General features: G+C 39.5%; 1 protein-coding gene across 3 annotated transcripts in view; it reads left to right on the forward strand.

Annotated features, from left to right (window-relative positions):
- The window catches only part of PIP4P2 (phosphatidylinositol-4,5-bisphosphate 4-phosphatase 2), a 42,373-nt gene that overhangs the window by 19,856 nt on the left and 8,581 nt on the right, over window positions 1-13,936 (forward strand). For 2 of the 3 annotated variants that reach the window (XM_054192134.1, XM_054192132.1), the window contains exons 2-5: window positions 3,835-3,983; window positions 5,384-5,490; window positions 7,266-7,389; window positions 13,440-13,492. In XM_054192134.1, the coding sequence (XP_054048109.1) occupies window positions 3,835-3,983; window positions 5,384-5,490; window positions 7,266-7,389; window positions 13,440-13,492 (433 nt within the window). The remainder of the gene's footprint in view (window positions 1-3,834; window positions 3,984-5,383; window positions 5,491-7,265; window positions 7,390-13,439; window positions 13,493-13,936) is intronic. The other variant, XM_054192133.1, reaches the window with a different exon arrangement.

A 13,936-nucleotide genomic window follows, 5' to 3' on the forward strand; every position in this document is an offset into this window, starting at 1 on the left:
TTTATCTCTCTCCCTAGCGCAAGTCTAGACGTAGAGGGAAGAAGCATTCTCGTGGGGAGATGGGGTTTGCTTCCAAACCCCTTTCTACAGAGCTTCCTTGCTTAACATCACCTGGCTGGTGTGAAGCTGGAGAGGTAGAGGAAAGAGGAAGAAGCCCTATGCTCTCCAAACTACCACCTGAATGAACATTTAGGGGATTTATCCCTGTAATTATCTGCTGTGCCCAATATGTCATCCTGAGCTTTAAATTAGAGAGGCCATGGTTTGACAGTAGCCTCCTCTTCCCTTGTTGGGCTGCAGCTGAGACCCAACTTTTCACACAGACAAAGGGTGGGACCATCAGCTCTGCCCCCTATTGAAGGGTGATTATCCGGCACTTTTTTCCTCTTATTTTTTTTTTTTTTTCCCCCTCAGTTTTCTGACATAGGTCACCAACTCTTCTTTTTCCCTCACCCACCCCTTCCCAGGTCAGGATAAAAAACTTCTTTTAAAAAACAAACAAAAACCAAATAAACAAAACAATCCCCAAACCAAACTCATTTCTGTTTGACCCAGATAAGCTGCAAGTGGTTCCCTGTGGTTGCCGCCCTTCAAATACCAAGGGAGGAAAGTGCACAAGCACCACAAGGAATTTGTATGGTTGAACGTGTGATATCTCCCATTGCACCTCTGTCCTGTGGGGGTGAGGAGGGAATTGTAGGTTAGTCAGACGTACTGCATGGCAGGGTGCTCTGCTAATCTTGCTGAACTAATTACTATTGGATTTTATTTCTTTTAAGAAGAAGTGATAATAAAGCTGTAAACTGATATGTCAGCAGCAGGAAATTCAGTATCTCATTAAATGTGTACTGAAACACCTGGTGTGTACCTAAATCTTGCCTACCATCCAGTCCCATCCAACGTGATGGACTTTTATGAACTGTTTTTAGTTGTTAACGTTTAGCCTGAAATTGAAGCTGGCAAAACAAAAAAAGAAGTCATACCAAAGTACATATGTTAAAGTGTTTTGGAAACTTTTTTTTAAGGGGTAATGAGCAACAAACTCAGAGACAATGCCTTTATTTTCCTTTACACCCACCCCCAATATACTTTTCTTTAAACTTAATTTTGGTGGCTTTTGCTGGCTTGTTTTTTGGAGCTCTTCCAAATGCACTTTTTCTTTAAGCATGAAGGTCACAGTGCCAGGATACCTCCGGCTTTCTGCTCCATAGCAAATGTTATTTGCTGCAGCACCGCTCTGAAAAGCAGCCATTATTCACTCGCTATCTGCAATTTGCTGAGCCAGCAGGACAGGAGCGGAGAGGCTGCTTACCTGGAAGCCGAGCAGCTCCAGTATGAGGCTGGAGAAGTGCCTGGTGGTGTCTGTAGGTGCTCAGACAAAACATTTTACCAACTTTCAAAATCCTAAGTCACTTAGGATTTTACAAGTAGGATGTCACATGTAGGGTATAGAATTTTATAAATGTCTAGAAGGGCATAGTTGCCAGTTCTTAAAGTATTCCAGGATAGTGGAAAGCTGAAAGGCTGTGTGTCTTCGCTTCCTCGTACCCTTCAGGATACCTTTTGCCTTTCCATAGTACAGCTGCCCCATGCCCAGCTGAGTGAGTCGAGAAGCCGCACTTGAAATGGAGAGGACTAAGCCAAGAAGTTCTGTAACGTGATTGTTGCTTTTCAGAAAAGCAACCTCAAAGCTGGGATTGAACTGTAGGGCTGTCTTGACAGCGAGTTTGGTATTCGATCTGCTGGACATGCCTTTTGCTTTATGGCTACCTGTTCTCCTAGCCAGAAAGCTCATCAGCTACAGGAGCAGTGAGGCAGCCGGCTTACGGCCAAAACCCCCCTGCTGCAGCCTTGACTTGGCCGTTTGCAGCTAAGACACTGCTGTTCCCATCATCCGCATCTCAGATCTGGCTTCTGCAGTGGTCTGGTAGGCTTGAGGTTGTTTCCAGTTGCCAAAGTGGAGGTTTTGGGGGTTGGGAGTTTGTCTTCTATGTGTTTTTGTTTGTTAAGGTCTTGTAATATCTCCTTTCTTGCATGTGGCAGTCTTGTACTGAAAATAGGGTACCAAGAGTACTGCAAAATACTGTTTTTCTTAAAAAAATTTTTGTCTGGATGCTGTATTTTCTCAGAATGTAACTTCTCAGAAATGGAAAAAATCAGAACAATGCCCGAAGTTATCTGATATTTCTTAAGGATGTTGGTTTCTGCAACCAGTGTATCAAAGCTGAAGGGGTGAAATTCACTTGCTCAAGCAACGGAGCATTGGTTTGTGTGATGACTTCAGAATCGCATTGCTGCATATAAGTTAATTTTGTTTCTCGTCTGAAATAATTTAAGTACGTTGGATGAAATTCTGAGACCCTCAAGGTGTCCACCTTCCTTCTGCTGCCTGTGTGAGTTAAAATCAAGTAGGGGTCCAGGTTGTTTGTAGGCCAAGTAGGAAAGAGAGTGAGCTCCGAACAGCAACGCTGCTTCAAAGGTTTGTGATGATTTTTGGACCTGAAGGGCAGGCAGGGTTTCTTCTATCTCTCCAGCTTATGACATTTACTTTAAAATAGAGTGAAGGAGTGATGAGTGCTTTCTTATAGGCTTAAACTTAATACTTGGGCTTGTCAGCTTTGATGGCAGCCTGTGATCTCCCTCACCACCCCTCCAGCAGATGCTGCTCTGTTCAGTGCTCTTTGTGAACTGAAAGTAGGTTGATCTCTCATTGCTTCCCTCAAGATTTTGTTGGCTGTTTGGATCTAATTATGAAATCATTTACTGAAGTTCATGAGTAATAATTTCAAATTATTAGTATTAAAAAGAAATAAAAATTAACTATGAACCACTAAATATGCCCATTTCTTGTTTGCTTACCTGAAGAACCCTGAACTTCTCGATGAAATAAAAGCCGGTGCTACTACATGCCAAATAATTGTGGTAATAAGCTCGTGAGAGGTTGCTGCGTTGAATTGCTTCCATTCCATGGATTCTTAAACTGAGAAGGATCCTGAGCGTTTCCTCCCTGGTTTGCCATGGGCTCAGGACTGGCGAAGCTGAAATCTTCTCTTCCACAGGGGCCTTGTATTAGCTTGTCTGAAGTGACTTAAAAATGTCCTTGTGCATCCGTGCTTTGGATCTTGGACAAGAAAAATATTTGGAGCCCTTACAAGCAGAAGCTCTGATGGTTCAGTTCATCTTTTTTCTTCAAGATAGCAGAAATTTGCTGCTGTTCCACTCAAAACAGAAGCAGTTTATGCCACTTCCCGTCCAAGACCTGTTTCCTTAACAGAACTTTTCTGTATTTTTACCTGTAGTATTTGATGCTATATGGTAAATAGTTGACTGTTTCAGTCTCTCCAGATGTTTGTAAATGCTGGTTATGGCTCTTCTGCCTACCTGTGCCTTGTTTTATCTTCTGTGTTTTTTGGTTTGGTTTGGTTTTTTCTTCAGAAGCCAGTCTCTGGTTGCTACTAATCTGTAATGGGTTTGGTGTTTTGTTTTGTTTTGTTTTTTTTCCCCCCTCCTTTTTCTAAAAGTCTGTAAACAGTTGGTTTGAAAAGAAAGTTGTGTAGACGAGCCTTTTGTCTGACCCACTTTCCTGGAGTGATTTATGGTGTGTTTGTGTTGCTGGTATGCTTTACGTACAACTACGGTTGATGTTGGGGTACACAGAAGTTGTGGGGAAGGGGAAAGCAAACTTACGTTTGTCTTATGTTTATGCTAATTATTGACTCAGATTTTTATTTTTTTTTCATTTTTTGAGGCTGTGACTGTTAGAGGCTATCTTTGCTGATGGTGTTTTAGGATCCCTGTTTGATTTTTCAACTGAGATTTCCTGATCTTTTGCAGCAGAGCTTCCTCCTCCATATACTGCCATTGCAAGTCCAGATGCCAGCGGTGTTCCTGTAATAAACTGCCGCGTGTGCCAGTCGCTAATCAATTTGGATGGCAAGCTACACCAACACGTTGTTAAGTGCACAGTTTGCAATGAAGCTACGGTAAAATGGATTTTTACCATTTTCTTTTTGTGGAGGGAAGTGGGGGGATGTTGAAGTGCATCCTTGGTAGAATTCAAGTCCTCACCTACCATGGGTGAGTCCCTTCCTCCAAGGGACCTGTGAATGCAGCTGGCTGCTAGTCTACAAGCTGAAGGGTGGCTGGAACAAGGATGGACATAAGCAATTATAATAAATCTTTGTGCTGTTGATGAAGCTGTGCAGGATGTTTCCTTCTGAGGCAGAAGGCAAAAAGCAAATATGTTGTTTAAGCAATTACTCTTCTGTAAAGAAGGGTGAAACTGGTTTTGGTGGGATGAAGAGAAATGAAGAATTGAATTATTTTAAGAATGGAAAAGACAAAGTAATTAACCCACACTTTTTCCCTGGATGTGTGTTTTCTTCCTGCAATACTACTCAGTCAATTTGTTAGCTTGCTAACAAACCACAACACTTTTGAAATGTAGAAATTGTAGATTCTGTTCCAGTCATCACAGACCTTTTTGCTCCTCCTCTCCTTTTCTTAATTCAGGTCTTCAGCTTTTGGCCTCTTGGTTCTATTTTTTTCCTTCCGGACAGTTTTAGTTTCGGGATCTGATACTGCAGCACTTCACAGCTGCTGGGAGCATTTGCATTAAAAACACTGGATTTTATTTACTTTCTGAAAAGAACTTTAAATTATGTCCAGAAAACAGGAAGCCTTAAATCTGTAGGAAAACGGGTTTTTTGGTTTGTGGGTTTTTTTTTTTTTCCCCCACTTACAAGAGGGAGTGGAGAACCTGCCATTAATACTCACTTTCCATGCCAATATATAATGTTTCAGCCCAAACAAAGTAATTTGCAGCTTTTGAGACTTGTGATTTGGTGTATGAAAGGGACCCAGAAACTTGAGTCCTGGGTTGGAGAAAGATAATTTCAGTACTGTTTAAAAATAAGATTACAGTTCAGCAATGTCTGCGTATTCTCTTAGTGACTGAGAAACAGACTGTGATCCTTTTACTGTTGAATAAAGCCATTGTACCAGGCAAGCAGGCTTTCTTGATGTTTTGACTGTTGGTTTTGTTTTTTTTTAAATACCACTACTTAAGCTTACATTTTAAAAAATAATTAAACTGAAGTCTTCGATTCTTCATTGCTAAAATATGATTTATTTTTCCATTAGTTTGCAGAATCTCTCTTTGTTCTAGTGAGGAAATTCGCACTTCTTTCTCTGAGCAGAGAGAGAAAACTTCCAGTTTTGCCTTGACTCTCAAGTTTCCTCTGTAAGAGGAACTGTATTTCTCTGTTAGCAAGAGCTTGCCACTGAAGTTGTTCTGCTTTGTCATACTGTTACAAGGGGAAAAAAGTGAATTACTATGACTTCTGATGTGTGTTCTCTGGTGTGGTTTTTTTTTTTGTTGTAGCCAATCAAAAACCCTCCTTCAGGGAAGAAGTATGTTAGATGTCAATGTAATTGTCTCCTTATCTGTAAGGATACGTCTCGGAAAATAGGCTGTCCAAGACCAAACTGGTAAGAATAAAAAACTGTAAGTCCCTTGAGATAGTTTTCTTTAAAGCAATGGTGCTCTTTGTGTTGAGTATTTAAAACTAAAAGAGGGTCAAGCCTCTGCACATGTACACTTACAGAGCATTACTGAATTACTGCACAGATAGGTTGTGGTAGTCTCAATTTTGAATTATTTTTTTTAAAATTAACTTTAAAGAGGAAAAAAATTTCTCTTTTTTGTGTTTAGCGGTAGTCTCAAATGTGTGTTTCCCATTTTAAGCCACTTTATAAGGAACAAATGGTATAAAGAACAATGGAGAAGAAAATCACTTCTTTTTTTCTGGGACTTAACGTTCATAATTTCTTGCAAACTTAATTATTGTAAACACACAGGTTGCTCCCTTTGCCTGGTTCTGAGTGGGGACTTAAGAATGAAACAGGAGAGGGAGCAATAGGTTGGCTTCAGTCCTGTCCTCCCTTCTTTGGTACACTGAGTTTTCAGTCTCCTCTCAGCTCTCAACTTTAATTTACACACGTGTTATAAAAGACATAAGTGTGATTTGCCATAGTGAGCATTCTTACTGTTGGGCTTAGGGTGTTAAAGATCCCGCTGAGGTAGAAGTAATTTGATCATGTGTGGTGCAGCTGTAGTGGGAGAAACTTGAGATGAAGGCTAGATCTACAGCTACTTCAGTGAAACCTCTACCACACTAGCTGCCCTAGTCGCCAGTCTGTTGGCTATTCTGGTTTTAAAACATAATTTGAGACTTCGGGAGACTTTTTTTTTATTATATTTTTTTTTAAATTAATGCAGTGTTGGGGAAAACTTCAAAAAGTTTCAAATATATTTTTTTTTTCAGAGTGAAAAAATATTCATGGGATACTTCAGTTGTAAATAGATCACATGGTTGGTAACCAAGCTGAATCAGAAACTCATTAATTTTATTAAAATGATTTCAAAAGTGTGTATCTCAACAGTTTCCCTAAGATAGCCTGTGTATTTGTCTTACTAGAAGATGAGCAAAACTTTGAAGGAGAGAGCTGGGAGTATTCCCTAAATGGAAGGCTCCAGATGGAAGGGAGGCCATCCAGAATATTGCTTCATTTTTTCCCTTCACATTTTTCATGCTAGGAAGTCTGATCCTCATTCTGCTTTGAGTAGGTTAATTTGGGTACTGTCATTTTGGATGGGCGAATTGTGTAATTAAATTGGAAATGCATTGAACATAAAAGCAAATACTTACAAACTGTATGTTTGTTGTTTTTTTTTTTTTAAAGTAAATTGATTGCATTTAGTCCATCTGGGGTGTTTTTCTTCTTTAATTCACTCCATTTGAATGGAATTTTTACTGTACAAATGTGTGCATGCTGCTTATATTGACATGGTTGTCAGTAGTGTGGGAAGGAATATCTGACTTGGGAAGGAGAACTGGGTTATGGAAGAGTCCTTACTCTTTCTGCATGTTTCACATGGGTATGTACATTCCAATTCATGGGATTGCTCAGCCTGGGTATTAAGATTTTGTTTTCCTGAGGAGCATTTCTGCCATATGACGGCAAGTCTTTGATCTCAACAGGGTTCTGGCTTGCGTGGCTGATCTTATAGTGAAAGAGAATGTTTGCAAAACTGAAAAGGAAAACACTTTGGAGAGAGACCAAAACTGGGTACATAATCTGTTTAAAAAGCAGATTATAGTTTGAAAGTGTAAAATGTTTGGTAGTGACTGAGCTAATTGCTTAAACACATCGTCCTTCTCTTGCTAGCTTAATTACATGTACATCTAATGTTCTTAACACAGTAGACGCATCATTACTCTTGGTCCAGTAATGCTGATCCCAGAGGAGCAGCCAGCTCAGCCTGCCTTGCCAGTTCAACCAGACGGAACTAGAGTGGTATGCGGGCACTGTGGAAATACGTTCCTTGTAAGTAAAGCACCAGATTTCTCCTCGACACACCGTGCTATCCCTCAAGCTGTTTGTTGTGAGCACTTTTAAGAGCATGTTGCCTCACTCTATGGCATTGTTGAGGAACTAAAGCTGCTTCTGTGCTCGCATTGCTGTGGTTGTGTGGTCTGTATTTGGTTATCTTTGCATGCACTTCAAGAAAAGTTTTAACAGTCTTTCTGTGCATGTATGGATAAAGCCCAAAGTCAGTCTTACCACGTAGCGATGTGAGAGTGGACGGTGCTGGAAAAGGAAGTTATGCTTCCAGGTTCTGTTTAGGCTTGCAATGATGGTTATATTCTGCAGTGGCTGAGAGAGCAGTTCCGCCGTTGCTACGTGGACCCCTGAAAGCTGTTCGTTATAGCATTTGCCATTAGCACATCTGTCAGTTGTTACAGAACTGGAGATTTCGGGTTATATGTGAGGTTGAGAGTTGATCATGTTTTCTGAATTGGAAGGATGCAAGAATACTCTTTTGCTGTTGAACTGTTGTTAGTCTTTTACATATATAAGGGCCTTGAATTTTGATTTATGAAGAGTCTCTACAATACGCAAAGTTAGCTTTAACTGCATCATCTAGCAGTGCTTGAATGTTTGTCAGGTTTGTGAGTTATGGGAAATGGCTAAGATAAGTGGTACAGCTGAAGGACCTGTGTTGTCACCACAGTGGACAAAGGATTGTAAGATACATAAAAGCCAGAGAATCACAGAATCATAGGGGTTGGAAGGGACCTCTGGAGATAATCTAGTCCACCCCCCCACCCGCCCAGCTAAAGCAGGTTCACTTAGAGCAGGTTGCACAGGAACGCAGCCAGGTGGGTTTTGAGTATCTCCAGAGAAGGAGATACACTCAAGTGGAAGGAGGATACTGAAGTACATTTTGTGAAAGGAAAAAGGAAGCCTTTGTGAAAAGAAAAAGGATGGGACTCCATGTTGGCTTGTGTCAGCAGTGAGAAGGGTTCACTTGTGATAGGCTCTATAATGGAATAGACTTGTACCTTCAGTCTTTACTTCAGGTTTGTGGATCAGTGTGTGATCCAGGTGTGCTATAATGGCTTGACTACTATAGTAGATGATGAATGCAGGGAGCAGGAGATGGCTCTTACACTTCTTTTTAAGGGGAAGCTAGGGACTTGATTATGAATTTCCAAGTAATGTACTACCTGAGAAACCATTAGAGAGGTGTTTGAGACATATTCTACCAATTCTGCCTATATATTAAAAATATATCTATATTTCTGTTAATAACCCTTGCTGAAGAACAGTAGTCTGTAATTGGAGATAGCTGGAGTGGGTTTTCTGTTTGCCTTTTTTTTTTTTTTTAAATTTAAGTCCATATGTGACCTTAACTAGTAAGAACATCATATGCAATATAGAATAATGTTACTAACAGAAAGCTACTGGATCTACAGAAGAAAAAGGCCATCTCAAGTACATATTCTAAACCAGGAACCTTTTATTGAAGGTTGCCTTTTCTTTTAGCTTTCTTTTTAAGTAACATTTTACAAACAGTTAAGTACTTGCATGAGCACTGTAGTTTGATAGTCATAATTTAATTTTGTAATGCAATTATGCTTTTTAGCACAGTTTTAAAACTGCACAGGCAAAAACAGTGCTATAGAACAGTTACAGTATTAAGTTTTAATGTGGGCCCAACACAAAAGACCATCTCTACTATGTGATGTTACTTTTTTTTTTTTTTTAAATTAGGGATAATCAGTGTCAGGAAGTAAAATTCTCATTGCCGAACTATTGACCTGCCTTTGGGGACTTTATTAAGCATAGGAGTCTTATTGCTTTCTGTAAGTGCAACCCAAATTAATTCTGTAGCTTATGATATGAACTTCTTTAGGTGAACGTAATGGGGGGGAACCCCAAAACCCATAAAGGCTGATTTTTGCCTGTAACTACTAGGTTATGCCTTAAAAGGCTAAGTTTTCTTATTTGGAATTTGTGTGTGTGACTTAAGATCTGATGGTTGCTTTAGGGAACTGCATCATTTTGAACTTCATTGTCCTGTCTGCCAGTAAAATGAATTTGCCAGTTCATGGTACACTGAAATGAAACCCTCAAAATAATTAGAAATTTGAACCCTGTATTCTTTTATGCTGAGTTATCAAGAAACACTTTTTTCCCACTTTAGACAGCTTTCCCACCACTCTTTCTTCTACCTTTTTCTGTTGCGCAGTTTGAGAGTCTGCAAATAAAATTTTTAGTTAAGAAAAATAGGGGAAATTGCTTGGGTTTGAGAGTGAGCAGAAAAGCAAAAAGCAGAAGTATTCTAGCCAGCCTGGAAACTCAGCTTCTGTGAGGGTATTTCTGCCCTTTGATATCTCCGCATTGTAAAGCAAATACATAATTCTAGATGCATCTCTCAGCAACTCAATAAGGTATCTTACTGAGTAAGGTATCTTATCTGACATTTAGATCAGATATTAGGAAGAAATTCTTTACTGTGAGGGTGGTGAGGCACTGGAACAGGTTGCCCAGGGAAGCTGTGAATGCCCCATCCCTGGAAGTGTTCAAGGCCAGGCTGGATGGGGCTTTGAGCAGCCTGGTCTAGTGGGAGGTGTCCCTGCCCATGGCAGGGGGGTTGGAACTGGATGATCTTTAAGGTCCTTTCCAACCGGAACCATTCTGTTGATTTGATCTTTCTTACTTTACTTGGCAGTTAAAAAAAAAAAAAAAAAAGCTAGAATTCCTGGGGTAGTAAAGTCAAATTCAGTTGCTTGTTCTGTGTTCTTTTAAGACTATCAACTTGTTTGCCACATTTCTAAGATTTTTTTTTTTTTTCCATATGAAAGCATAAGTATGGGCTGTGCTTTCCCTGCCTCTACATGTGGGGTGTGGTTTTTTACAAATTATTAAAAGCATGCTCCATGCTATGGAGTGCTTAAAGTTTTTCTGTCTCAGCTGGGTGAATGACTTGTTATTGAAGTGATACTGTAGATGAACTATCACTAGTTATTTACATTTTGTTCTTCACATTATTTTTTTCCTTGGTAACCCAATAGGAGTCTTTTCTGTGTTAAGGTTTCCACTGCTTCTATCAGATTTGGAGTTTAGACAAGTGGAAAAAGCAGTAGAACAGAAAAGGAGGGCAGGATGAGAGTTTAACTGTCCTGCTGAATCGCAGTCTGATCTGGTTTGGGTTTTTTTGGGAGCTTCTGGACTCGGGCTGTGGCTGAGTTACTGTTTCTGCCAGCAGTAAGTCATTCCAGGGGCTCTGCCTGTGATGATTTGTGACTGTCAAGGCCAAGTTGGCTTTGGTGGCAGGCAGGGGAGGGGTGTCCCTGTCCCCCCCTGCCACCATCCTGCTGTCAGAGAGACCCTCAAGGACAAGCCAGGAGCAGGCTGTGTAAGGCACAGGCTGTAGGCGAAGCACTGTGGTTTGTCAGTTGAGCTCTGTCGATTTTTTTTTTTTTTTTTTTTAAACTAATCAAATATGAAAAATATTTCTTCTAAAATAATTGAATAGAAAACCCTTTAAATTCTTTAGAAAACTAAGTTTTTTAATCTGCAGAAGTATTTTGTTTTCCCAAAGGATGGCGGGGGCGGGGAGCAGAGGGGAAGCATTTTTGGGCAGAAGCGGCTGTATGTAGGGATGTGTACGTGTATATATGTCTTTTTTTTTTTTTCCTTTGTCTTTTATTGAATGTATTGAGAACTATTTGAGGCTCAGAGAATGAAAGTTTGACATATTCTTTTAGTAAACCCCTGAATGGATGTCTGGGTTTGTCCGCAATTGAAACATTCAAGAGCTCTGAAATCTTCATCTGTGTTTCAGTACATCTAACCAGGGATTTGGGCTATTGTTTATTGTATTATTTCAATGGGAAAAATACAGTCTGTATTGTCAGCAGGGAGCTAAATTTCACATAACTGTGACCTCAAGTTTTCTTAACAACATGAAACAAGATTAGGTACTTTAAATCATTCTGGAATACAAATAAAAAGACCAGCTTTTGGCGTGCTTTAAACTACTTGTTAAACCCACCAAAACGCCAAGAATTAGAATGTGCACGAAAATAACCTTTCCCTACTGTGCTACTGTGATCTGAATTCTTGTAGTTTGAATGTCTTGTCACGCTTTTGCTTTTTTTCTGCAAACATTTCTGGTGTGCGCAGAAGGCATCATAACAGTTAGTGCTTCTCTTACTTCCAGGTAACTCTCAATGAAAACAGATTTCCAATGCCTCTGTTTTTCCGTCAATATTTGGAGCCCAAGTGCATTTGAGTTTGTATCCATTAATAATTATGGCTAATAATCAGAAATCTTAAAATAACTAATACCCTACAAAGATCACTAATGAATAACTTTGGAAATGGAGCTGCCTACCCTGGAATAAAAGTAGCGTACAGAAGTGAAGTTGAATTACAAATACATAAAAGTAGGTCTTGGATTTAGATTTGCTTCCGTTCCTGGAATTGCAGTTTAAAAAGCCGAAAGAACCGCTCTGAAGAGGCCTGTCTCCATCCCTGGTACTGACAATCACACCTTATCCCACTTTTGCTGTGTAGAACTAAGTGAACCGGTGGGTTTTGACAGGGATGCAGGCAAATAGCTAACTCTGGCAGGAATGTGGAAGTAGAATTAATGCTCCTTAAACGCATTGCTCAGCAGCTTTCATTTTATTAAGGGATAAAATACAACTATGCTAAATCAGTTTGGCCAAGTCTTTGTAAACAAATAAATTTTAAAGAACAACTATGTAACTGGTATTGTAACTGGATACTTCAGAACCAGGCAAAAAATAGTGGATTATTTCTTTGTGGAGAATTAGCCCCATTAGAAGTAAATAAAACTGAGGGAGACCTTCAAGAGGCAGGAAAATCCTACGGATCAGAATCTTGCTCACAGCAAAACCTGCTCATGCTGGCAAGGCATCACAAGCCACATCCTCTTTCTTTGCACATAAAATCGTAAATCTCTTCGCAGTGTTTAAACGCTGCTGTGCTGTAGGTAGGTCCTGTTTTCCGTACAAGGATGGGCTCTGATTTTGATTGGTGTTTGTAGCAGCTAAAAAAACCACAAGTCGCTTTAGTAGACTGACTTCTGATTTCTCACAGAGATAAGGAGGATCTGAATGGAGGCATTGGTGGTCTGCGTTGTGACTGCTTCCCCTGCTAGTAACTTGCAGTGAGACTTCAGTATAAATCAGGAGGGGAGGGGAGAGGAGAATTATATTTTGCCAAGAAACCGTGTTACCTCCAGTTGAGAAAGGCAGCAGGAGAGAGCTGCAATTACAATACAACCGCTCACAGAGTGAAGAATGCTAATCTTACCCCCTTGTTCAAAGCAATCAAAATTAAAATGCTTGTTTAATAGTTCTACTATAGCAGAATGAAATTTAACAAAACCTGCTGGCTTTAAATGAGTATATGACTCTATCTTCTGGTTGAGGTAGTTCCAGGCATTACTTTCACTAAGGCTGTTTCCCAAATAGGTTTTAGTCTGTGCGTGGAAGGTTATGACCATATCAGGTACGGTTTTATATACCACCTTTTTAAAATACCATGTAAGTAGCCAACAGTTTTCTCTATTTTATTGATATAAAACTTATAAAGACATCTAATTTCTAAAATACTCTTTAGCTAATCTTTCTGTGTGTACTTAACTTAGTTTTCACAAATGATGCAAGGGCTGGGGAAAGATGGGAAAATGCATCTATCTGTAACTGTGCCAAAGAAAACACATTTATTTTGATTCCGGGTATATTCATGGTCATGGAAGGAAGAGAAAAAAACCTGTATTAATATTATCATGTTGCCCATACTACGCATGTGGATGAAACCACATTACGTCAGGCGAATCCTGTAATACTAAGGCAAGTCATGGGAAATGTTCACATGGAAATCCCAATCCTGTGTTGCCACTGACAAAAGGGCACCCCATTTATGGAAGAAAGCAAGAAACAAGTCAAAGAAAGCCTGAGAAGCAAAATGTTTTCACAGTGACATTTAGCATGAAATACTACAGATGCTTTCTCAGGCCAGTTTTTCAACCTTTTTATTTTTTCTTTTTACAGTGGATGGAACTGAGGTTTAACACACTAGCAAAATGCCCACACTGCAAAAAAATGTAAGTTCTCTGAAAGCAAAGTTACGTAAATTAACTGTTAATTAAGTTGCCTGTGTTTGTTCCGTGAAAGTCTTTGGAGTAAAATGAGTCTGCTGTGCTGATTATTTTGCTGTGTTCATCTGAATTTCAAGGCTAAAGAGCACATGAATTCTTCACTCTTTATGCACAAATCAGTAACTTTGAAAAATCCAACCTGCATATATTAAAATTCTCTGAGGTAAAAATAAGCTGCTAACAATAGACAGGAATGGGTTGCTAAAATTAACAACTTATGTCCTTGACATTTTACCATTTCATGCAGTTAAATCGAGTGTCATGTTTAAATGTAGAACTTGAATTGGCTTATTGTAAAAGTTGGAAAGGAAATAATCTTGTCTTAATTCGAAAGAGGTTTTACTGATATCATAAACTCAACTTATTTGTATTAAGCATCTTAATGCATTA

The sequence above is a fragment of the Rissa tridactyla genome, chromosome 2 (assembly GCF_028500815.1).
Source record: "Rissa tridactyla isolate bRisTri1 chromosome 2, bRisTri1.patW.cur.20221130, whole genome shotgun sequence".
Classification (NCBI taxonomy): Eukaryota; Metazoa; Chordata; class Aves; order Charadriiformes; family Laridae; genus Rissa; species Rissa tridactyla.